Here is a 27,570-nt window from a genome sequence, read left to right as displayed (position 1 = left end):
CGATACCCGTAGTTGGCAGAGCTTTGTGCTTATTTCAAAACAACAACTAATTAAAATTCGAAAAAATGTAAAATCTTTTATTAATTTTACTTTTTTAAATTCTTACCACTTTCGCATCTGAAGATGCAATTCATAGTAAAACCATACACAGAAACATAAAGCAACACACACAGAGAGAAGAAAACTGTACACATACTATGGAGTAAAAATGATGTTAAGTTCTTGAACATTTTGTGTTTCACTACATATGATGTTCTCGGATAATATTGTTTCAGTTGTAACTTTCCAGTGATACACAGAATTTTAAAGTGCTCTAGATTTATAATGAACTGAACTATGTTTTAACTCAAAGATGCGACCTAGATGTTTCACTCATGTGAAGCGCCATCATACGAAAAGAAGTTGGCCAGTCACAATTAATACACTTGATGATGTAAGTCTAGTAAAGACAGATGATTATCCATAACTCAAGTAAGTTACTGCTATATAACAATTTTTGGTTGCCATAATCTGCTATTAGACTTAATCAGATGTTTTCAGCCATTATGGGCATCATATCAGTGTAATGGCAGTAAGAGGTAGAATACGAAAAGTCAGACAATATGCCATATCTACGATGAGGTGCATTGATCACATAGAAAGATACAAAATAGCTTGATTACAATTGTACCAAATATCATTCAATGGATCAACGAGGTGTTGTTAAAAAATAGTTAGACAGATTAGATGCACTTCACGATGAAGCCAAATAATATGTGTATACCCATCTTGCTAGAATCTGAAACCATATCTAATCCCTTTTCATCCATGCACGTCAATTGTACAGTAACAGTGGAAGTTTAATTTTGGAAGGAAAAAACATTAGTGGATACTGACATCTGAACTATTGGAGATCATATTAAACAACCCACATTAAGCGATAATGCTTGCCCCAATTAGACAACTCATTCTTTGGAGAGAAGGGTTTGACTTAACTGAGTGGCTTCAGGCTTACTAATTTTCAATATCATCGATCATGTATTGGATGCTCTTGAGGGCCACTTCTCGCCCCATAAAGTGACCATAAAGAAGCGCTGGAAACATTTCTTTTCCAAGTGGTAACCGATGGTATCTTATCAGCACTTTTACTTTCATCAAGTAAGATAACAGCTGGTGCTATTCGCAGTGAAAGTACTTCATACGGAAATGAAATATCATGAAGTGTAAAAATGTAAGGTCACCTAGGTTTAGTGGTCAGGGTAATCGACTCGCAATCTACGAGTTGCAGGTTCAAATTCCACTACCCAGCATGTTCACTTTTTTTTAGCCGTAAATACATCATAACAAGATGATGAATTGGGCTATTTTCGACCGGACTGATCATATTCCGGATTACTACATTTATCTTGAATAAGGGTCAGATTGGCTTAGTGCTTAGCATACTAGGCTGCAGAAAAGGAGTTCTAAGGTTCGAATGGCTAAACTGCTACAAATGTCTGACATTTTAATTCGCCAATGCGTTGAAATAAAAGTTATTCCCATTGTTTTGTTCAAAACTGTGGCGGGAGGCACTCTTGACTAGCTGTGTGTCTGTTTTACAGTTATGGGCGGTCATCTTCAATTTTAATGCCCATTGATCTGGCCCACGCATGCGTAGAGTGCTCTTCAACTTTAGTCACATGACTGTTTCTTCTGTGTGATTTATTTTTCACTATGTATGAATGAAATATTCTCACTACGCATAAAGACACATCTTTCAGAAACTGGTTATATATTTGTCAATTTACATAGAGAATCTTTTTTAAACATGCGTGTCCTGTAGCAATTACATAAAATAATATATGAATTTGCACCAGATTCACAACACATTTTGAAAATAGTCGTGGTTGCAATATATTAGCTGATCAATGTTTGCTGTAACATAGATTTCTACTGTGATATAATAAAGAACTATTGACATTGATAAATATCTACATAACTTTTAATCAAACTCATTAGTCGTGTGACTGAATACTTTAGATTTTTAACATATTAAACTTACATTTTTTAACTAAAGTTATTTCTCTCAAGTTTGTTTCTGTGACAAGAAAGTACCATAAAAAATCTCGTGAATGCTCTTTATTTCCGCGAAGGAGGGCCATAGACCGCCTGGAGGGGTCAACTGTTCTAACCATTCGCACTAGTGTACAGTAGTATGTTGTCTGTCAGTCAGTCAGTAGACATTAAAGTTACGTCAAATAAAGCACGCTTAACGTTGCTATTTGTACTGTTGTGGGATCAGTAAAATGTGCACATGCCATGAATCACGAAAATAATTACTCTCTCTGTACGTTACAACACAACATGACATATGAACTTCTACAACAAGAATTAAAAATATTTGTTACTCTTAATTATCTACGCCACCAAAGATAGACAAAAGTTATGTTTTTACCCCTTTGTTTGTCAGTAAGACTTCTCGAAAACGGCTGGATGGATTTGGACCAAAGATGGACTATGGCCCAACTTAAAGGGGATTTATTTTTGGAAGGTCATAGGTAAAGGTCGAAGTCACGGCAAATTTAAAAAATCAAAGAGAAAAACCTATTTGTTAACATGAGTATCGAGTTTTCACACTATTTTTGCACTATAATTCAATAAAAAAATTATCTGCTTTTGAGTGAACTTGGTGAACTGTAAGACAGTTTTCCTGCGTGGGATCACCAGTCGTAAAGACTCAATTATATAAACAGCACGTGCTTGATTTACCGTGTGAGAACAAATCAATGTTTAATAATTATTTGAACAAGTTTACTGTGTAGAAAAGTATTTTGAATTCGAGCGAAACATGTACCATTTGATTTTGACCTACATACAGTGAAGACTATTATGTTCTGAAGTAATTACAGAAAAAATCCTAAAATCACAAATAACTATAAACGTTGCTGGTTTGATTATGTTACCACTAGATATTCCCTTTCAGGAACGACAAAATATCACAATGAGCAAGCCATAGTTATTTATAAACCCTTTTTCCAAATAAATCTGGAGGACTTTTATTTGACGAACAATTTTTAAAAGAAAGCCTTTAACAATGGGCTTACAACCACACCTACACACACACACACACCATGTATGTAAGTTTGTACAAACTCTGCATTCACGTAGCTTATATATATGTGATAAGTTACTTGTGAATAGCATGTTATAACTTATTATCTGATTGAGACATGCATCTTAAATACATTATTTGTAAAGAACTATGTTTCAGTTAAGTCCTGCATCGAATGGCCCTGTATGATTATGGATCTGAGGAAATGACTACTAGCAGTACTCCTGATTTAAAACTAAAACCAACATATTTGTTTAAAGAATATATATATCTATACTGAAAGGGACTGGTTGAAGAATGGATCAACTGAACATAGAGATTGTTATATAAGACTAGGAATGTTGAAGAATGGATCAACTGAACATAGAGATTGTTATATAAGACTAGGAATGTTGAAGAATGGATCAACTGAACATAGAGATTGTTATATAAGACTAGGAATGTTGAAGAATGGATCAACTGAACATAGAGATTGTTATATAAGACTAGGAATGTTGAAGAATGGATCAACTGAACATAGAGAGGGTTATATAAGACTAAGAATGTTGAAGAATGGATCAACTGAACATAGAGAGGGTTATATAAGACTAGGAATGTTGAGACTAGGGGATGGTTGAAAAGTGGAGGATTAATTGCGCTGGAAATGATTCGAAAATAGATCAGTTGAGACTAGGGGATGGTTGAAAAGTGGAGGATTAATTGCGACTGGAAATGATTCGAAAATAGATCAGTGGAGACGAAAAATGGTAGAAGAGTGAATCAATTAGGACTAAAACAACTGAATAATAAATGAATAGATTTTAGTGGTAAATTTCTTGTAAACAAATAAAGGCAAAGCATTACAAAATTTGTCAATAAAACGATTACGCATATTTTGGAATAAAATTGTGATCAAGACATCTCGTTGAATAACTAAAATATGAGTTTTTTGTTAAACTTGTAAGTCGTTAATGACGTTCCTGTAGAACTCGCATTTCAATATTTTGTTCATCTTAAACCTTGAGATCAAAACATCCAAAGATAAATAATACTTGTATCCTTGAGTCGAAATTCCTTGAGAAAGAAAGGATTAAGTTGAATTTGAAGTAAGAGATTAAAATAACTTCTGATTGCCTGGAAAATTTTACATTTCACTAAATTTTAAACAGAAATTCAATTCCCCAGTCATGTTTCCTTTCTGTGTGACGTATTTAGACTGCTATTAAGATTGTAAAATAATAAATTTAAGAACGACAGCTTGCTGTTGTAGCTGATTACTTTGTCAGCAATTTATACGAATTAATTTTTTATAACTAAAGATGAAAAATATCAACTTATAAAAAACATCTACACACCGTTTTACTAAATAGTGTCTGTTTGAAATTAAATATTTTATACAATCTTAAATTTTTAAGCCGCTCTTGTATGAAATTTGATACAACATTATTATATATAAGTTTATATAGATAGTAGCTTATGTTACAGATAACATTTATAAATATCTTAAGACAAAAAGTGAATTTTTCCGCAATTGAGAAATCTCTGAAAGTAGATCTTCAGGTATTAATATTAATACAGTGTTTTATTTAAAACTGACTTTTCAAAGTTTTGATAACCAAATAAAAGTCACTAAAAAGGACTTAAATAATGTTCTATTGACCACAATGTTTAACCACAATGTTCTCTTCCAAGTATCCTTCTCTTATGGCAGCTTTACAGTTTTTAAATTATTTATTTATACTTAACTCTAAAAATATATGTGGTTTGTTATAAACAAAAGCAAGACCAAACAAAAATAAAAAACGCTGCACGAATCGAAAGGATCCTCAGGGTAGATGCTATAATGTGGAATATAAAATGAATCTAGGGTTTTGGAGGTGACTGAGGTAGTAGAACCTACATTGTAGTGGGGATACACTGTCTATCAGTCTTAACCTCCGTTCCCCAGTCTTATATAAATAATAACTAAATAATAGAATAATCAGAGGAATAGAAATAGGAATTAGGAAAGCGAAATGTGGGTGTTCTAGCCCACAACGTCCCACATCTATATCACCATTCACTGCCTGCAGACAGTTGTGGGAAGGTGACTGCTCTCCAAAGTAAAGATTAAGAAGAAACAAGAATGGTTACAAGTGAAACGGTTGTAGAACCTTTTAAATATTTATTTTAAACCTTTAAATATAAAATGAATTATCCTCTACTAATGCGGTATAAAATGTATTTATAATAGAGAAATAAATCTTACCATAGCCTGATGATTAGACTACTCCTCTCATAACCTGTAGATCTCGGGTTTGAATCCTCGTGACTGAACATACTCGTTCTTTCACTCTTGGGAGCGTTATAGTGTGAGGGTCAGAGTAGCCCAGGAGTTAGCGATGGGTGATATTGACTAGCCGTTTTTCTTATACTCTGTCACTTATAAATTAAGGATGGATTGTGCAGATAACCCTTGTGTGGCGCGAAATTCAGAAGAAAGCAAACTAAATGTATTAAATGATAAAATACGTGGCCTGTTATATATGTTGCGTCCATTTTCTTGACTCGTATTATTTAACTTTTTTAATAAGGGAAATATATCTTTATATTCTTAGAGAAATTTAGAAAAGTTTATAATTGGCTTATAAAGGTAGTGCTTAGTCATAACAAAAAAGTATTTTCCTATTTTTTTTTATTTTAGGGCTAAACTTCACATTGAGCAACGTTCAGTGTTACTGCCGTGAGGATCCAAACTTAAATTCTACCGCTATATTCTGAACGAAAATCATGTTCCTCGTGCACCTCCGTCAGTGGTTACCGTTATTTTCAAGTCATGATTCATTACAGGCATTTGATTATTATAAAATGAGAATACCACTGTACAACTTTCACAATATCTTGTCCATTTACATTTCGAAAGCTCTCAGTTTGGTTTGGTTTGCTTTGAATTTCACACAAAGCTACATCAGGGCTATCTGCGCTAGCCGTCTCTAATTTAGCAATGTAAGACTAAAAGGAAGGCAGGTAGTCATCACCACCCACCGCCAACTCTTGGGCTACTCTTTTACCAATGAATAGTGGTATTGACAGAAACATATAATACTTCCATGGATGAAAGGACGATCATGTTTGGTGCGACAGGAATTTGAACCCGCGACCCTCAGATTACGAGTCGAGTGACTAGTCTAGGCCCGGCATGGCCAGGTGGTCACAACAAACATGCGTTATAATGTGAAATCCATCCTACCTTTTTTTTAAAGAGTAGCCCAAGAGTTGGCGGTCGATAGTGATGACTAGCTGCCTTTTCCCTAATCTTACACTGCTAAATTAGGAATGGCTAGCGCAAATAGCCCACGTGTAGCTTTGCACAAAATTCAAGAACAAACAAACACTTATCTGGCATGCATATCTTCCCAACATCATGATTGTATTCATTTACAGTTTTCTGTGATTTCTTTAGGACTTTGAAGAGGACACCATTGGTACTGCTGATGCATACCTTGTTGTTTATTCTGTAACTGATAGAGTTACCTTTGAAAATGCCGTGGATATCCTATTTAAACTCCGGGAACAAGGTTACACAGCAAAACGAGCAGTAATCCTGGTAGGAAACAAGTCTGACCTTGTCCGTTCGAGGACTGTTTCGACAGAGGGTAAGTAAATTTCTAATTCTTCAAACTGAACTTCAGGACTAAGACTGTATATGCGGCAAACAGTTTGCAGTCCTTGTACAAAATATTTCAGATTTTTGCCGGCAGGTAGCATTATATAGAGTAAGGAAATTTCTTGTCGTTTCCACTTAATTATCTTCTTTTTTATTTAGTATCGAAAGTACAATAAACAGTGATCCTGGTGAGAAAAGCAATGGTACCTTTACCTGTTCAAAGGATAGTCAGCATATATTACTGTAAACCTAGGTTACCAAGTTATAAGAAATGAAAAGTGTTGATTTGATGTTTATACCATTTACATATGAAAGTTTTGCCAACAATGTTTCAAGAGAAACATGCAGTTTACAGTTAAAGATCAAAGATTAGATACTCATTTTTCTTGTTATTGTAAATATTTTGAGTTTAGTATTTTCAACATGAACAAAAATTGTGTAGTATGCGAGCAAAACGGGCAGATGAGTCACCTCAAGGTTTTACCACATACCGGAATTAACTCTCTCTCTCTCTTTTGTATTGTTTCCACAACTCAAATTCAAAAACAAATTCTCGGGCTCAAACTCTGGACTTTTGCATCTGTAACCCAGCACGCTAACCACTAGATCGTGCCGGACAGTTAATTTGTGTAAGGCTTTACTGCTGATGTATTGTTAACCTTAAATATGTAGTACTGTTTAGAACGTTTTAAAACGAAATAATGAACTGAAATTTTACACATATGTCATCACATATGACATGTGCTTGAAAGACAAAGAACAAAATAAAGACTCTGGTCCCAGGATATAAGACTATGACAAAATTAGTTTACGTATAAAGGTGTGGATAGTGGGAGAATCATAAAACCAATAGCTTTTACAAAACACATACGGAAGACATTTATGAAAAGACCGTAGAGGCGCTGCAAGGTGACCTTGAAATATTGTTCGTTTATCACGTTACTTTATCAGAAACTGTAGCTAAAAGTCTGTTAGTACTATTGCTAAAATTATCTACTATTTTTTTTTTCAATTTCTTGCAAAGCTATACGAAGGCTATCTGCGCTAGCCGTCCTTTATTTAGAAGTGTAAGACTAGAGGAACGGCAGATAGTTATCACCACCTACCGCCAACTCTTGAGCTACTCTTTTACCACCGGATTGATCATAACTTTATAACGCCCCCAGAGCTGAAAGAGCAAGCATATTTAGTGTGACAAGAATTCGATTTCACGGTCCTCAGATTATGAATCGAGCATCTTAACCACCTGGTCATGGCGGGTCACCTAATATTGACACATAAATAAAATGTTGAACATGACGTGAGACACTTCACAGAAAATGTGCTTCATGCTACTTCCTCTGTCATGCCCTGTCACGTCCGATGTTTGTTGTTGAAATGTGGAGGGTGAGACATTGGATACTAAAGTGCCATGCATTGGTACTATTGTGCTATTACAACAAAATTTAATTTCTCATTTTAGCTCGTTAAGCCGAACAAATTTTTGTAAACTCATCCACACATAAAACTGCGAAGTTTATTCTACGACATCTCACGTCGAACCCCAGACCTTTTAATTCAGAACGAGTCACATTAACCATGGGAGTAATTTTTGTGGGACCTTAATTTTTGCTTGTAATTTATCGACTTAATTTTGTTAGAACTTTTTCTCTTGTTTTCTGTGCTTCTAATTGATAGTAATGACTCGCCTCTTGACCATGTGCGCCTAAACGTTTGTATGCATGCTCTAGAAGGTTGGGTTTTCTCATTTCGTTTTACAGTATGACCACAGGAAAGCATGAACAAAGTTGTTGGTCAAGCATGGCCCTCACTAACACCGTAGCATTTTCTTACTTGCTGCTCGCTTACTGAGCAAATGTATTTAGTAATAATTTTACTTGTCGATTTGTAAGTAATGTAAAACTGAGATTCCACCTTGATTTGAGTTATATTTAACATGTATTTTTACTAAATCCAACGAACGATAATTTATCGTCCTAGGAAAGAATCGTTCTTAAATGGCCGTTTCAGCTGTGTACCAACTGTGTTTGTGTAAATTTGAACATATATGAAATGGACTGCAGATAGAACAGTCTAAGATTCGCGCTCGTGATATGAGCCTAATGTAGCACCGAACTATCAGCTGTGGACACATTATAAACGTAACAGTCAGTTTTGCTATTCATTAAACGGTAGCTGTGTATGCGGAAAGTCTTGCTAATTAACTGTCCTCCCTCTGGTCAGCAGTTTGGAATTAGGGACGACTATTCCTGAAACTTGGAGTCCTGATAACACTGTTGAACACACTCCAATGAAACTAATTGAGTAGCCGTATTTATTTCATTTAGTACCAGTTTAAGTCTGTTTTGTAAAATACTGTATTTATTCCTTAACTGTAGTTTATCATTAGCCCAAGCAATATCTTCAAAATAATCTGATTTAGCAGTTTATCACGTCAGTTTAATGCATGTGGTTTTATATTTTACAGCTTTATAGATCTTAAATCAACGTGTTTCTAATTCTGGATTCTAATATTGATAAACAATTCAAGAATTAACCCACTTTAGTATTTTATCTTTCAGATTAAATACATCTGTAACTCTGCATACGGGTTTCAACGTAAACATTAGCTAAATTTGTTGATATTTTCTTCTAAGTATTTGAAGTTGTTTTTAACTCCATTAGAATGTTTGGTTTCTCTTGAATTTCGTGCAAAGCTACACGAGGGCTATCTACGCTAGCCGTCCCTAATTTACCAATGTAAAACTAGAAGGAAGGCAGCTAGTCATCACCACTCACCGCCAACTGTTGGGCTACTTTTTTATCAATGAATAGTGGGATTGACCGTAACATTATAACGCCCCCACGGCTGAAAGGGCGAGCATATTTGGTGTGACGGGGGATTCGAAGCCGCGACCCTCGGATTACGAGTCGAGTGCCTTAACCACCTGGCCATACCAGGCCTGACATCTTTTCCGAAGGTCTTTGTTTGTGACAAATTAGAAAATTGATTTTCTATCAACACACTGTCCACCGTAGGTAATCGAACTCTGCATTTCAGCATTGTAAGTCCATAACATTATCGCTTATGTCGCTACTTGTCTTTTCACTTGACTCTTCATTACGCGTACAGTATTCCTCTTTTTAAAACTTAACAGTTTTTAATTATCTTGTTTCATGAGTTTCTATGTCTAATTATGGAAATTAAATTTTAAGTTACAGGCGTGCACAAGCATTCAGGTGAATGTTTCATGTTTATTAACAGTTTACTGTTGCATTGACTTTTGTGCTCCTAACCACTATTTACTAAGTAGGGTGATTTGTGCCTTAGATTTCGTGTAAACTTGCGTTTAACAAACGTCAAATACAAAAAAAAAAAAAACCGCTCACGAAAACATTGTATATATTATACTTTTAGGTAAATCAATTTACAATAAAAAATGATCAACTTTATAAATAGGTCACGGGCATTCGCAGCGTTTCATGCAGTATATCTGATCATCTATTGGTGCAAGATACCTAATCAAGTTTGTTGTAGGCTTTTGAAACAAAAATATGAATAACAATAATGAAATAATACTAAAATATACATTCAAAATTTCAGTGAAATACGAAAATTAGTAGAATAAATCATCACTCATAAGAGCAGGAAAATCTACTTTGATAATCGTCTACTTTTAGAAAATAATTATCGCGCATCAGTAAAACACTGGATTTTTGTTTTTTCCCATAGAGGCTTGTAAAACTTTAATCAATAGTAATAAAACTGGAGGCTGTTTTAAATACACGCATTGTTTACTCTAACAAAACAGAGCATTTCCGACTAGTTTAAAGGTGCTTAAATGACTTATGTTTTTGGCGTGGTAGGCAACGCACAGATAGCTTATTGTGTAATTTTGGGCTTAATTACATTCTAACAAACATTTCAGTGATGCTTGAATGGCTTCAAAGAGCATGTGTTAGTAGCGAAGAATTGTTTGTTTGTTTTTTTGGAATTTCGCACAAAGCTACTCGAGGGCTATCTGTGCTAGCCGTCCCTAATTAAGCAGTGTAAGACTAGAGGGAAGGCAGCTAGTCATCACCACCCACCGCCAACTCTTGGGCTACTCTTTTACCAACGAATAGTGGGATTGACCGTCACATTATACACCCCCACGGCTGGGAGGGCGAGCATGTTTAGCGCAACGCGGGCGCGAACCCGCGACCCTCGGATTACGAGTCGCACGCCTTACGCGCTTGGCCATGCCAGGCCAATAGTAGCGAAGAACGTAGGAAGATTTAGAGTGTGAAAATTTCAATTTTCAAGAATCAACTTAAAAATAGTCGCACAACCTTCTCAACAATTTGTTTAGAGCTGTGCGTAGATTTTGGCGCACACATTTCTAGCAATTTTTACTGTAGGCTTCAGCATTTGAATGTCTTCGGAAAGAAACTTGGCCAATGTAAAAAAAAACAAACTAATAAAATAATCAACATAAAAATAGTTCCATGACCTGTGCAAGTTATGATTTGTTTTCCTTTTTGTTGGTTTGCCGAGGTTTGAATAAAATATTCATAGCCGTCTTTTTTGTAAGCTTATAAAACAATAATAATATGAAAATCAAAAGGAGGGCTTTTTTGTCAAACAACCGGAAAATCAGTTTTTGTTGCTATTGTCTTAGGAACCTTTGAGATAAAAGGTCTTGAGTGTTGTTTCATGAAAATGTAGTTTTTAAGATGTTTTTGTCCATATGTTATATTTGAATTTTTGTGAAATTCCTGGCGTAGTTTACGATAATGTGATAAATATTTTATGTGTTTTTTGGGTTTTTTTAATCTCTCTTTGTCATATATCTTGGTTATCTGTCCAAGACGACGCTCTCCAGTGGCACAGCGGTATGTCTACGGAGTTACCACACTAGAAACCGGATTTCGATATCGGTAGTGGACAGAAGACATTGTGCATCTTTGTGCTTAACTAATAACAACAACTCTTCAAGACAATACTACCAAAAATAGGCATTTATTTTTGATGCAACAGCAAAGCACTTTTGCGCGACCACATTTATGCTGTATTACATCTGATCTAGATATCAGAAAACAAATATAAAACGCAAACTAAATTCTCGGAGGAAAGAAGCGCTCGTGCTTCTCTTCTATCATAAGTCACGACAGTGGTTTATAATAGAGATCACAAGGAATTGCACAAAACCATAATAGAACATTCAGCACCTTAAACAGTAAAGATTCAGTTCATAAACAACTTTAAGACGTTTACCATTGACTGCTAAGGCTGTACACGTATAAAAATGCACACAAATACAAGCACGTTAGACTTGCATGGATAATAATTCCACTGAAACACATCCGTTTGTAATTTTTCTTGTACATATTATCTTTTCAGTCTGAAACAAAAACGACTTTATTACATTGCACCCAAACCTCTTGTGGAACACTAAATAGCACACTGCAAAACTGTAATGGTATTGAAAAAATCGATGTGTTTCTTTTGAAATTTACATAATTTTAAATACATAATTCTAACGTAAATGGTGTTATCCTTACCCCTTGATGTTAGCTTTTTAACAACTATCTGGTGTTGCTTCAAAAATCTTAAGTACAACGTGAAACAAGAATTAGCAGCCAATAACGGAGAAGCATTAGATTACTATAACATCTACATCTTCAATACTTTGTACACTATACAATAAGTGTCTTTAGGGAGCTAACCTTTACATTATATATGTCGTGAAGGAGTAAGAAACAAATCAATACACATAACATTAATTTTTATTACACACATTCGAAGAATAATTACTTTAAAATACACGGTTAATTTAAAGCGGTACTTTATACGCATGTATTTATTTAAAAAGGCTACTTTTTAATGATAACGTTTTATATACTGTTCAATGGACAACGTGTTTTAGTATAGACATATGTTTACCAATTGACATGCATTGTATATAGAGAATTTAATTACACAGAAACTATAAATGTTCATTCACTATTTTCTTAAACAGATCTCCTAAATAATTTCCGGCTGCATCTTATCATTTTATAAATAATGTGAAGGGATAACCTTCACATCATTAACCATATCAGCTAGCTACCAGAAATGTTTATTACATTTACAATATATAATGTTATCTACCACATATCATAATCTCTTGCCCATAGTTGAGCATAAAAAACAGCAAACAAGACAAACTGGGAACGTGAAACCTGCAAATAGATACTGTAAAACAAGTAAGAAAACAAGGCTTGAAATATGGAAGACATTATTTAGTCAAACTACAAATCCCTATTTTGACTCCACTAAATGAAATTATGGGTAACAACATGAAATCAAAATATCGGTTTGTAGCCTGAATAAATAATAACTACAGTATCTCCAGCTTTACTATCCCTATCTGTTCGTTTTTAAATTCCCATTTTTTATATATTTTATATTATTGTATAATATATTTGATGATTTTAGTCTGTAAACGCAAAACAAGAATATTAGCTACAAAACGCTTTTCGAGTACTTCACATTTATGTTACCTTTTCGAAAGATTCATTTGACATAATGAAACATACATCTATGTAGAAAACAGGGGTATGCAAAACCATGTTATAAAGAAACTATTAAAAATATAATTCAAATGGCTGGTTAAATAATTACACCAGTGAATTAAAGCATCCTTAAAAGCAGTTTTAAAACATTCTAACTTTCTAAACTCCCTCTTTGAAACGAAAATGAGGATTTACCTAATATATTAACATTTTTTTGTTAATGAAATAATAAGTTTTAAGAACATTTACGAAAGACTGAAATGTTTATTGAATCATATTGAGACTTAGAAACTGAAATGTATTTGGTTGGTGGTTTGGCGTTTTTTGCCGCAGAGCAACTAAGCCATCTACACCAAACAATTGGTAAAAGTGTAACATTGTAAAAACGTCATATAAAAGTGTCAAATAGAAGTTAAAACGCCAATGACTCGTAAAACTTGAAAAATCCAATTAAGTTGGACAGTGTCACCATCGCCAATGACATTGTACAATGTCAGGGGTAAACCTGAAGAAAAGACATGTCTAACAGTGGTGCCATTGTTCACCGTCGTGCGACGGCACAAGAGTAAAACGTAGGTTACTGTGACTTGAGTGTCTAAAAGGCCACTTATTAGTGAATCGGACCCAAGTAAAGGAAAGCGATGAGTTAAAAAAACTGTGACCAATGCATAGCCTAGCCAGAACAATTTCTTCCCTCTGCTCCTTACGTAAATAACGCGGCCAAAAAACAACAGAAGGTTTAATCTGGAAGATCTTGAATACAGCACCACAGTCTGCACACGGGACAAGCACGACTGTGACAGCATCAAACAGCAGGCAGACTTACCTGCAATGTCAGCAAGCTCGTTCCCAAGAATACTGACATAGCCAGGTATCCAGAAAACTAGATGTTAATGAAAGACGAAGAAAAATGTTGATATCAACAAAAACAAGGTGAGAAATAACATGAAGCAATTCTGGATCAGTACAGAGCTAAAGTTTTAAATAATACAATCTGTGTACTACATAGCTTCTACGTGTTCCAAGGCAAGACAAATAGCATACGACTTAGTAATGAACACAGGAACTATAGAGGGGATCCTGTGAGAAACCACCGATCCACAATGGACCATGGCAGAAACCGCAGAGTCCCTGATTTTGAACCATCCATACAAACGAGAAAAAGGGATGATGGTTCAAAAGATATTTCGGCAAAGAGAAAATGGTACTTCCATTTGGAAGAATCCACCTTTCTCAGATGACTCAAAGAGAAGCCGCAGGTAGAAATGTTAATAAGCCATAGCAAGATTTAGTGATTAGTACAGACACCAATGTCGTCTAATGACAAACCTAACTGAGTGAGCTACACCTAGATACAAAGGCCAAAGGGAAGAATAGTAGACCAACTATTCTAAAAGAGCATAACTTCCTGAGAAAGGAAGGCAAACCCCGGGTGGTGTGTTATGGTAATGATTAAAGATTAGTAGCATACCGCAAAGAAAGTTACAAACTGTGGAGTGAAAGGAGATTCATGGGAATAACTATAGAAACTCTGGGCTGGAGAAGTGTGTAAAACTCCCAAAGCCCCAGATGGTGAGTGAGGTCAACATCTTCAAGGTCAAGGTTCTGGCAAAACCATAGACCAGTGATCCATAGTCCAATTTGAATTAAATGAACAGACGATTTTCAGTGCCCTAGTACATTTGGCACACACCTGCTTTATGTCAGGAATAAAAGTAAACTTATGGTCAAAGATAAGCCCCAAGAACTTTGCCTCTGGAACCACAGAAACACCAATAACACCCAGACAGGGTTCGGGATTAGGGTTTTTGAGGAAAATGCACGTACACGATTTTGGAAAAAGAAGAGGTAAAACTGTTTGCTGTGCTCCACTTTAACAGCGATTATGGGCAGTCTGAAGTTAGCTCTCAATAAGCACATTCAATCACTGACACGAAATGTGGAAGATGTCGAAATAAAGCCCATTTACAACAATAGGAGAAAGTTGTGTTGTGATAACATTGAACTTTATAATGAAAAGTGTGAAGGTTGCTCATTACTAAAACGTTACTGCGATAACTAGTTCCATACAGAATACGTATATTTAAAACAGCTATGTACCTAAACACATACATACAAAGTATGAAAAAAAATCTCTTAACTCAGTTACTAACACACACGCAACGAGTAGTTTTCTCTCTCAAATAATAAAGGTTTATGTGGCTCAAGACCCTGTTTATATCTAGACTCACGCACTAATTTAAAACATTGCAGTAACTTGTTATGTGGTGTAATTATGAAACCCGCTATACTAATAAAGAAATATGATGTAGTCGGGTTGCAATTATGTCGCTATGTATTTACGCATTAGAATATTCGGAATTTTGCATTCCACGGAACACTGCAAAATCCCTAGAGGTCTGACGATGAACCCGGTTGAGAAGCACTGATGTCGATGTTCAAGTAAGGACGTAAAAGATTATAATATTGCAACACATAAAATTTCATCCACGACTCTCATCCATGTTTTTAATGCATGTTTAAAGACTCCAAAGCCATGGTTTCACGTTACTGTGGAAATGACATTTGTTAAAACAAGACAGAACATTGCAATTTAATTCGAAGCAAAATTTAAAACACTGGTAGATACCACTGATGAACGTGTTCAGTCAAATCACAACAGACATACACTTAAACCCCTAAGGCCAAACAGATAAAACTAAAGTAAACAGACTAAAAACGTCATATTTTCAGTCAGTTTTTAACGATTACATGCACATAACAAAATCACTCGAATTGTTTGCCTGAAGTCAGTATCTCAAAAAGATGCCATATTTGCAAGATGTTTTGATATGGAATATGTAGATGATTTGTAGGAATAAAAAATCAACAGGAGGGATATACAGATTTTATGTGCTTAGTTAAACATAGGTTTTTGGTAAAATTAGCGAACCACTTTTGACTAAACGCATTAATATAAATCATATAAGAAAGTGATAGAGTTAAAATAAATTATTGTGTTTCTATTAGAACTACTTTTAGAAAATTTTTTACATGTATTTCTCAAACTGCGTTTAAAAATACTTTAAATTGTAATTGTTCGTAATTTTTGCCATATTCATATCCGTTTTGTTTCAAAAATATATATTTATGGGCAAGACATTGTCTGGTAGTTAGAGTGCTTGGACTTTAGAGTCGTGGCTTGCGGCCCGTTCTTGAATAAATTAACTTCGTACTTTGTGGTCATGGGTGCGTTATAAGAATGATGGTCACATTTCACAAGTAAGTAAGACAGATGTTGTATAAGGTAAGTAAAATTGATCAGCTGCCTTTCTCTAGTCTATCTCTTCAAAATTAGGGACAACTGTATGCAGAGAGCATTTTGTCTAGCTTTACACGAAGGTTCTGATACGTGTATATCTATAGCTTTGTCTTTCTATCCCTACTATTCATATACGTATACTTTCAACCTTTTAACAGATACTAATCGTATTAGGCCCGGCATGCTCAGGTGGTTAGGGCGCTCGACTTGTAATCTGAGGGTAGCTGGTTCCAAACCCCGTCACCCCAAACATGCTCGCCCTTTCAGACGTGAGGGCATTATAATGTGACAATCAATCCCACTATTCGTTGGTAAAATAGTAGCTCAAGAGTTGCCGGTGGGTGGTGATGACTAGCTGCCTTTCCTCTAGTCATATACTGCTAAATTAGGGACGGCTAGTGCAGCTATTCCTCATGTAGCTTTGCGCGAAATTCAAAACAAACATACAAACTAATCATACCATAACAGAAAACCTTCGGGAAAGTCAACCAGTACCTTAAACGTATTCTAGCCGACCTGTCTAACCATATGTGTTTCAATAATTTGTTCAAGATGTTAATTTTTGCTCACCAAAGCTTTTAGCGTATTTATAATCCGTTACTTAAAGTATTGTGTTATAAGAGAAGTCAACCCTGGTCACTTACACCTTCTTAATCTGACACATTCAGTCCACTTTCCCTTCTTCCCAGCATCCTGGTACCTGGGTGTTTCAGTTCCTGGGCCATCACCAAACATTAACCAACTATTTTGTGAATTTTTGGTGTGTTAATTATAAAAACTAAACTTTACCGCCTTAATAAAATATACAAGTGCTAGATCGGACCTACGGTTTACGCATTTGAGTTGATTTAAGAATTTATTTTGTGAAAATTAATGTTTGATTTTTTTTTTTTTTTCAGAAGGTAAATCGGTTGCTATTTCATATGAGTGTAAGTTCATGGAGACTTCAGCAGTCATCAGCCATAAGACCGATGATCTATTGGTTGGTATAGTTAGTCAAATCCGACTTAAAAACCAGCAGCTCAAGGATTTCAACCATTTCTCTCCACCCAGTAAAGGGCGTAAGTCTCGTAGCAAAGGTTCTTTATACGGAACTGGCAGACGAGCCAAGGAATTGCTGAATAAGTTGCTAGGAAAAGAAAGCTACAAGTCCAAATCATGCGATAATCTTCATGTGTTATAATCACTTTTTCTTTAATATTTTTGTGTGAAAATCTGGATGTTCAACTTGCAGTAATTTCATTTATTTCGTGTCCAAATTTTTTGAGTATTTTCAATTAAACTGTTTAGAGAAAAAGTAATTGGTAACTTTGGAGCTTTAGTGAAAAATAACACATATCAAAAATAACATGAACTCTACCGATCAACAAACCTTTTTTAATGATGACTTTGTTATTCTAAATTAATATACCTTTTAAATGTTTCTAATGTTGTCTGAACTGAACTTTCTACGTGTGTTTTTGTCAAGGTTATTATTAAAATTTAATATTATATACAAGCTTCTTCCTTCCTACATTTTAACTATTATTACATTTTTAATGGTTAAACGATTTGATAAATATCAAATTACTTATAAAACCTATTTTTGTAAAATTGCTTGTGGCTCGTAAAGAAGTACTCTTATGTAAAAGTTGACATGCAGTGAGTAAGCAATGTTGTTATTGTTATCTGGTCATAGAGATTTCAGACGTATACTGGAAAATAACAATAGATGTGAAACAATAATATCAAAATATTGTTGGAAATGAAATTGCTTAATCTGATGTATTGAACAATGTAAAAACCAATGCTAAGTACTTTATAAAACACAAATATATGAACACTTAGGACGTTTTTTCCACATACACAAACTATTTTTGATACACAGACTGTATAATTATATAAAAATAAAACAGTCGTTAGTTACTAATGAGAGTAAAATAACGAATTAAGTGTGTTAATATAATACTGCTGGAATGATATACACTAAAACACAGTATTTGACTTGGACGTTCTGAAGAGTATTACAGGCTTAATTAATAACTTGAAATTGTACATTTCTGTTTCTGAGATAGATAGTTAACGCTAACTAAGATTTCTCAAAACTTAGACGATGTCGTATTTTTTACCAACATTTGCAAAAAAGCCGTTTCTTGATAATTAATTACCCAGTATGTGAATACAATTGAATTAAATAAAAATATTAAAATACACAAGTCTTGTGTTCCTTAAGTACAATAAAAAGTCATAGCATCAAATACACTTGTTACTGCAATGTGCAATATTACATCAGCTATTTCAACGACTTTCAGGCAACAGACCAGTGTTACTTTAAATTCGAGTGTGTGACCCATCCGTTCCTGCTTAGTATTGTGTTTTAACAAACATGTTTGCGTGAGATCTGTTTATAATTTTGATAGTTATAAGGTCATATTCAATAGTTTAAAAACTGTTGTCTTTTATTTTACTGAGGTGTACTAAGTCATGGTGTGATTGGTTAATACACAGGAGTGTAAGTGAATCCTGGGTAAATATAACCATAGTTTTACCTAACAAACTGACAAGAGCACATAATATCGTAAATAAGTAAGGAAGGAAATTTCAAATGTATGATAGTTAGAAATGCAAAGTATCTTCGATAAAGTACTTTTGTTGTTGTTTTTGTTTGTTTGTTTGTTTGAGTGAGGCACAAAGCTTCGCAATGAGCTATCTGTGATCTGCCCACCACTGGTATAGAACCCTGGTTTCTAGCGTTGTAGAATCTGGATTTCGATATCAGTGGTGAGCAGATCACAACTAGTCCATTATGTAGCTTCGTGCTTAATTACAAACTTTTGTTATTAGAATTATTTTCTTAGTAATCCTATGAACGTACCATTCCTAATAACGGTCCCTAGCTCGGCATGGCCAGGTGGGTTAAGGCGTTCGACTTGTAATCTGAAGGTCGCGGGTTGGCATCCCAGTTGCGCCAAACGTGCTCGCCTTTTCAGCCGTGGGAGCGTTATAATGCTACGGTTAATCCCACTATTCGTTGGTAAAAGAGTAGCCTAAGAGTTGGCAGTGGGTGGTGATGACTAGCCACTTTCCCTCTAGTCTTACACTGCAAAATTAGGGACGGCTAGCGCAGATATCCCTCGAGTAGCTTTGCGCGAAATTCAAAAACAAACAATTAACGGTCTCCCGTTGGAACAGCGGTAAGTCTACGGATTTACAACGCTAAAATCAGGAGTTCGATTCTCCTCGGTGGACACAGCAGATAGCCCGATGTGGTTTTGCTATAAGAAAATACACTCCTACTAATGACATATTCGACCGTAGTTCTAATAAATATTTCATTCGTTCACTATTTTAGTTTGTTCCAAATTGATCTACTGAGCTAACAATGCAAATTATTCTTTAAATGTTATAAAAATTAATTATAATAATTAAATTATGTTAAATAATATAACCAATAAATTAACAAATAGTGTTTAGTAGAACAATTTGATTGTTTATAAGATTCACCCAGATAATAATTACACTACCCTGAAGATACGGATGATCATTCACTGTCCTTCCATTAGTAAAGGTCTAAGAAAAAAGCAAACATTACAAAAAACAAAAGACTCAACTTGCAAACAAGAACCACCAATACGGACAATTACAGAGAAATTATGTCACTAAATTTCTATAATATTAATAAATTTATATTATTTGCGTTATAAAATGCAGAATTAAATGTAACAAAATAAAAAATTTTCAACCATTTTTCTTCTCGTTTTAATGAAATGTATGATTACCTAGAGAAACACTTCATTTATTTGATGCAGCATACTCATGTGGTACACATGTTAATGACGTCACCAAAACGAAATATTCATGTTAATAACGGACTGTTTGCTTCTTACAGACAGGTTCAACTCTTCACATTTAAAAATATAACACTTCATGTAACGGTTACTTGATTTACTATTTTAAATGTTTCATAAGTATGACCATCGTTCACTAAAAGGTTGTTTGTTTGTTTTTCCAGAAACATTTAAGCAACTAAGAGTTCGTACGTGAGATACTACTGTGAAAGCAGGTCTTAACGTATCGACACGTTTCACATAAAAGTAAGTAATAAGGACAAAAGATCACTTCTTTCAGAAATTTAACGAAATTTGGTAGAAGTGGCTTGAATTAAACAGCATAATAATTTTATATAAATAGTATTAACAAACACAAGATAATAAATGCATCTCATAAGTAGATGAAAATAGTTAATAATCACCCACTCATCAGACTAGGCGAGTTATTTATCAGGAATTCGTCAGACTCAAACAGTCACAAAGTCTTCGTACCAGCTGAGTTAATGATTACGGTTTATTTCTTTGTTTGTTTTGAATTTCGCGCAAAGCTGCACGAGGACTATCTGCGCTAGCCGTCCCTAATTTAGCAGTGTAAGACTAGAGGGAAGGAAACTAGTCATCACCACCCACCGCCAACTCTTGGACTACTCTTTTACCAAGTAATAGTGGGATTGACCTAACATTATAACGCTCCCACGGCTGAAAGGGCGAGCATGATTGGTGCGACGGGGATTCGAGCCCGCGACCCTCAGGATTAAGAGTCGAGCGCCTTAACCACCTGGCCCTGCAGGGCCTGTAAGACTTGTAAACCGTATTAGTTTTAAAATGCATAACCACTGATAGACATGATTCTACAAATTAGCACAGTAAAGTGCTTTAAAACTTCTATGTTTATACAACCGTTGAAATGTTTGGCAGTTCTGTAGCGGCAGAAATCATGCTTGGGTTTGTTTCTCAGAACAGCTGGTATGGGTATTAACACTTTTATTGATAAGCCTAGGTCATCTTTAGGTTAAGAAAGAGAGAATTTGAATGTGACCGTTGTCGTACACATGCCATAAGGACGAGAGTATAAATTGTAGGGGGGTGTCGCATGTGGATGTTAGGTTATTAATTAGTATAGGTATAAAGATGTTCCTTTATATTTGGTTTAATTTTGGATTTAGTGCTGTATAAGTAGGGCTTCTTTGATTTTGCATTTGTTTATATTTGTTTCCTTACTTAATATCTGGGTGTTTTCTGTGGTTATGTTGTATTTGTTTGATTTGAGGAGTTCAAAATAAAACGTATTTTATTTTGTGTTTTTTTTTAATCTAGTTTCCATTTTTCTCCTTGTTTCTCGGCCCGGCATGGCCAAGTGTGCTGAGGCGTTCGACTTGTAATCCGAGGGTCGCGGGTTCGAATCTATGTCGCATCAAATATGCCTGCCCTTTCAGCCGTGAGGGCATTAAAATTTGACGGTCAATCCCAGAATTCGTTGGTAAAAGAGTAGCCCAAGAGATGGCGGTGGGTGGTGATGACTAACTGCCTTCCCTCTAGCCTTACACTGCTAAATTAGGGACGGCTAGCGCAGATAGCCCTCGAGTAGCTTTGCGCAAAATTCAAAACAAACAAACAAATCCTTGTTTCTCCAATATAGAAGTCGTGGCAGTTGTTGCATTGTATGTTTTAAATATGTTGGTATTCTGTTTGTCAGTTTACTTTTTACATAGTTCCTGATTTTTGAATAAATTTGGTGTTTACTGGAATGTTGTCTTTTGTCACGAGTTTTTTTCCAAATATTGATTATTTTTTCCCTGATGTCGGAACCATAAGGTATGCAACAGTGTAAGGTTTTGTAGTTTGTTTATTCTGGGATTTATTGTTGTTTGTCTAGGTGTGTGCGTATAATGTTTTCCACAGTCTATTGAAGAAGTTCGTTGATGTTGGTCAAGTGTTGTTTTATTTTGTTAATATTATCGGGTGAACATAGTTCTGTGGCTGTGCTTATTTTGGTTTCTTAATATGTTGCGTTTTTTGTGTTGTTTCATGTTCTGTAGGTAGTACAAATAAATTAATAAACGTATACAAATAAATAGTCTAAGTGTGGGAAATCCCGTGTCACCAGTTATAGCCAACATTTTTGTGACACAGATTGAATCTCAAGCGATCAATTCAGCCTTCCACCCACCACTATACTGATACAGATATGTTGGTGATACAATTACTGGATTCACATCTACAGAACACACACTTGGTTTTTTTCAACCACGTTAGCTCGATACACCTCAACATGTGAACAGGAAAAAACTAACCAAATAGCATTTCTTAACCTCAAGATAACTGGAACTGATACACAATTAAAAAAAGAAATCCACAGAAAAATCACCTGGGACTCAGCACATGAAACAAAACAAAAACTCAATACAACACGCCGCGGTGAAGTAATTCTTGATGACGAGAAACCCACTTGAAATAAAAATGTATCCCAGAATGGATGTTAACACTTCTATTGATAAGCATAAAACAACGTTTCGACCTTCCTTCAGGTTAAGAAAGACGAGATTTTGCAGTAAAGATCATTCAGCCAATTTATTTTCCTACACACGTTTTTATGTTAATTTATTTTATCAATAACACGTTCTTTTATGAACACTCATTCGAATATTTTTCCAAATTCGCTAATATAAAGGTCTACTTTTAACTGCACATTTGTTATTTTAAATACTTTTAACCATATGGTATATTTTTCATTTTGTTGTTTTAAAGTTCGTAATAACCAAACATTTTTGTAGCTACTTATACGCATATTTTTTTCTTATTTCTGTAATCGCTTTCCAAATCTAAATATTAAAAACTTTCTGTTTAATCTGACGTCGTATTTTATCTGTTTGTTACGTTGAGCAACAATGCTATAAACATTTGTTATCTTGAATGAATTGCCGAACGTAAACCTGTAGTTCAGATTTTAGGTTCATAATTTCCTTATTTTATTTAGGAGCGTCGGTTGTTTGGTTTTGAATTTCGCACAAAGCTACACGAGGGCTATCTGTGCTAGCCGTCCCTAATTTAACAGTGTAAGACTAGAAGGAAGGCAGCTAGTCATCACCACCCACCACCAACTCTTGGGCTACTCTTTCACTCACGAATAGTGGGATTGATCGTTACATTATAACGTCCTCACGGCTGAAAGGGCGAGCATGTTTTGTGCGAAGGAAACTCGAACCCGCGACCCTCGGATTACGAGTCGCACGCATTAACACGCTTGGCCATGCCGGGCCCACAGCATGTACTTATTGAATTATGCAGTTTGCTAACTCGCAGGCTTAACTGTGAGATTATATACGTGAGTTTTGAACGTTTCTTGCAGCATTTAAATAAAACGACGATCATCGTTAACAACTATTGTTCAAACTAGTAAATAGTTTGGAGTTAGAACGTGTTATTAATTGAATAGAGTTCTGATTCTCTGCTCTAAGTTACAGCTTTAAACATTGATTCTCAAACTGTAGTAACGAGGATACTAGCAAGTTAGCGACATGCCACGATTAGTTCCTCGATCGTACAGCCTAGATTTACTCTCGATCTCATTTCCACTCATTCAGAAAAAAAAAAGCACAAAAAACTTTTATCAATATAGCTCAACATCTTGTACGAGACTATAAAATGTGAATTCATAACACGTTACGCTGTAAGTATATAAATTTCCGATATATATCCCACTCAAAACTTATGTAGTTATTTACTTGGCTGTTTCTCTTTGGGTTTTGTTTAACTATTATTCACACCTACACAAGACTTTATGAACAAAGTGATTTATATCGAAGTTGCGAAGAAATGAAACATCCAATAGCAAGGACATTGTTAAAAAGGTTTTTAACACATTATTCGTAACTGATCCAATATTAGTTTTTGGTAAGGAAAGCGTGTTACCGTTTTCAACTAAGCTTTGTTGTGAGCCGCTATCGATCGACAAAGAATTCAATTTATGTAACAGAACCTACATGGAGAGCTCTGTTGTTAACTAAAGAAATTACAATACTTTCGGTAACTGTCTACAGCAAAGCTGTTTACTCTCACACTGGTTATACTTTTTGTCTGACTCTGAATTTGGAGATATTTCGTCATTTAATTTTATATCATTCCATAATACTATACAATACGTTTAGTTAGTTACAAAGTTCATGGACTGGAAAAGATATCTTCTGTCTTTGGTGTTTTGTTTATTTATTCATTGCAGTCTGTTTTAAACAAGAATGGAGAATACAAAGTTATATCACCATTTTTTGTTATGAAAAAGAGTTTGTTTTAAGTTTCGCGCAAAGTTACACGAGGGCTATCTGCGCTAGCCGTCCCTAATTTAGCAGTGTAAGACTAGAGAGAAGGCAGCTAGTCATCACCATCCACCGTCAACTCTTGAACTACTCTTTTACCAACGAATAGTGGGATTTACCGTCACTTTATCACGCCCCACGGCTGAAAGGGCGAACATGTTTGGGGTGACGGGGATTCGAACCCTCCACCCTTGCATTATGCGTCGAGTGCCTTGTCGAGCCATGATTTGTTTTGATCAATGTTTGAACATAAATCAAACGAAGTTTGTAAAGTTCTAATTATCAGAACATCAAAAACAAAATGTATTCACATTAACACTTAAACCCTAAACACTTAATATACAAATATTAATTAATTAATAAGGAAAAAAACCAAAAAGAAAAACCTAATTAAAGAAAAATAAATACAGGAGATGCAATATTCAACTGATACCTTTCATATACATTCTCAATATAAGAAAAAAGATAACTAACTCGTGTCCCTTAATAAAGGATACTTATTCACAGAGTAGATTACAAGAGTACAATCTCATATGATCTTAAATTTACATACTGTTCTGTTACATTAATAGTATCTGTATGTCACCGCTGTGGACATTGGTGCCAGTTTCATGTCACACACATCTTTACTCAAAATACAAATGCTTATCTAGAAGGTAACTGTAATGATAGAAAAAAACATAATTTGCAACCTCTGAAGTTATCCGAAGCGAATGAAAGTATTGTTACATCTGATCAGAGCGCCAGTTTAGGTAAACACGTTAATGTCACTTCGATTCCTATTGGTGGACATAACAGATAATCCTATGTGACTTGGTTGTAAGAAAACACAAACACACTCGAAACAAAACAAAATCTTTCTTGTTTCAGTTTTTACACTAGTTCTCCTGATATGCATTGTCGTTATTACCAACATCTGAGCGAAAACTTAATAAAATATATTATCATATACTTTTAAATAAAAAAACACAAGAACTCCATTAAGCCTCCAGTGAGAATGTGATAAAATGAAATATACTTCACGACCGATAAAAGCATTCTTTGGAGAGTTGACGAAGTAGTTCAACAAACAAATAACGTTTAACTTCCCGTCAACAGACCACTTAGAACAGACCTAGAGTGACATCATAAAAACACATATTACTTTATTAACAGCTCTAAATTACAGATTTATATTTATTTATACAGGCAAAAAAGCTTACACAAATTAAGGGAGCGTTCCCTAGTTTAGTCCCACATTGAAAATCAGGAGAGATACCATTATGTGTACGGAAGAAATTACGTAATAATTCAAAAACATTTAACATGTTAATAGCAGGAACACGAAAACTTCCAACGTGATAAAAATATGTTAATTGTTAAAACGTCCTGTGAGCTCTCGGAGACCAGGTCACTGTACTGGAAAACAGTAAACAGACACTTCAAAACGCATACAATACGACATTACAAATAATTGCACAAGTTAAAATTGACAAACAACAACCGTGTATGTCGATGTTAAAGTAGTTCTTCTGATGTTAAATTTATTATAGCCAAGAAACCTGCGTCGATGACGTTCAGAAAACGGGCAATAAGAAGACTTTTTTTTTTTTAATTATCCTTGATAAAGAGAATATTCATAAAACTTCATGAAACCAGTTCGGTAAAACACAATAACAGTGTTAAAACACAATAACAGTGCTAAAACACAAAAACAGTGTTAAGAATCAAAATACATACAGTTATTTTTTAAAAAAAAACATTGCTTATCTGGAAGTGTTCTTTCAGATGACTACAAACATGGAAATTACAAGATGAAAGGAGTGAAGTATCCATCCAAATGTTTCATTTATAGTTATTACACAATGAGTTATATGGGTCATGACATTCTTATAATACAGATGACCAACTTCTATTTTGTTGCTGAAATACATCGATGGTTGAAGTCCACAAGTACAACACAATTAATGACTTTGCTTTGTTAAAAATATATTACAATGCCACTTATGTCGCCATCTTGTAGTTCTACTGCCAAACAACAATAATCCTCGAAGCTTGTTACATGTGTTGTTAGTGTAACAATTTAGGCTGAGCTTAAAAGAGCTATGGTGATTTACACGTCACGTGACGTTTGATTATTTTTAGTTTTCAATGTTTTTGTTTTTTAACTGAACTTCATTAACATATTTATTATCCATACAAGCATAAATAGAGCACACATTACAGTATGCATGAAACCTAATATAATATAGTTATTCTGTAGTCTTAAAACTTTCATGTCCTCCGACGGTCCGACTTACAACTCTAAACTCCTTGGTTAGATTCTCCGAAATGGACACAGCAGATAGCCCAATGTGGTTTTGTTTAAAAACAAATTTAAGATGGATATTACTTTTAGATAAAATACAACAGATACCCTTCGGTATACGTTACTTTCATTTAACACCCTTCATTAAATTATCAGCAACATTGGATGCAGCAAACACGTGTTGATAAAGAGTATTTCTATCAGAATTGAATATCGTTACACACAGATATATGGATGTATGAAAGGAAACAGTATCATTTATTGGATATCGTTACACACAGAAATATGGATGTATGAAAGGAAACAGTACCATTTATTGGATATCGTTACACACAAATGTTTGAATGTATAAGAGGAAACAGTACCACTTATTGGATATCGATAGACACAGATATATGGATGTATGAAAGGAGACAGTATCATTTATTGGATATCGTTACACACAGACATAAGGATGTATGAAAGGAAACAGTATCATTTATTGAATATCGTTACACACAGATATATGGATGTATGAAAGGAAACAGTATCATTTATTGGATATCGTTACACACAGATATATGGATGTATGAAAGGAAACAGTATCATTTATTGGATATCGTTACACACAGATATATGGATGTATGAAAGGAAACAGTATCATTTATTG

At 34.7% G+C, this 27,570-nt stretch overlaps 1 protein-coding gene across 1 annotated transcript in view; it reads left to right on the top strand.

The window, feature by feature from the left end:
• LOC143238605 (uncharacterized) overlaps nt 1-18,704 on the top strand; it is a 63,818-nt gene extending 45,114 nt beyond the window's left edge. The window contains exons 3-4 of the mRNA XM_076478969.1: nt 6,492-6,684; nt 17,412-18,704. Coding sequence (XP_076335084.1) covers nt 6,492-6,684; nt 17,412-17,695 — 477 coding nt within the window. The 3' untranslated portion in view covers nt 17,696-18,704. The remainder of the gene's footprint in view (nt 1-6,491; nt 6,685-17,411) is intronic.
• Nucleotides 18,705-27,570: the final 8,866 nt, after the last annotated feature.

The sequence above is a fragment of the Tachypleus tridentatus genome, chromosome 13 (genome assembly GCF_004210375.1).
Source record: "Tachypleus tridentatus isolate NWPU-2018 chromosome 13, ASM421037v1, whole genome shotgun sequence".
Classification (NCBI taxonomy): domain Eukaryota; kingdom Metazoa; phylum Arthropoda; class Merostomata; order Xiphosura; family Limulidae; genus Tachypleus; species Tachypleus tridentatus.
Note: the sequence above shows the minus strand (reverse complement) of the source record. Positions and strands in the feature narration are given on the sequence as shown.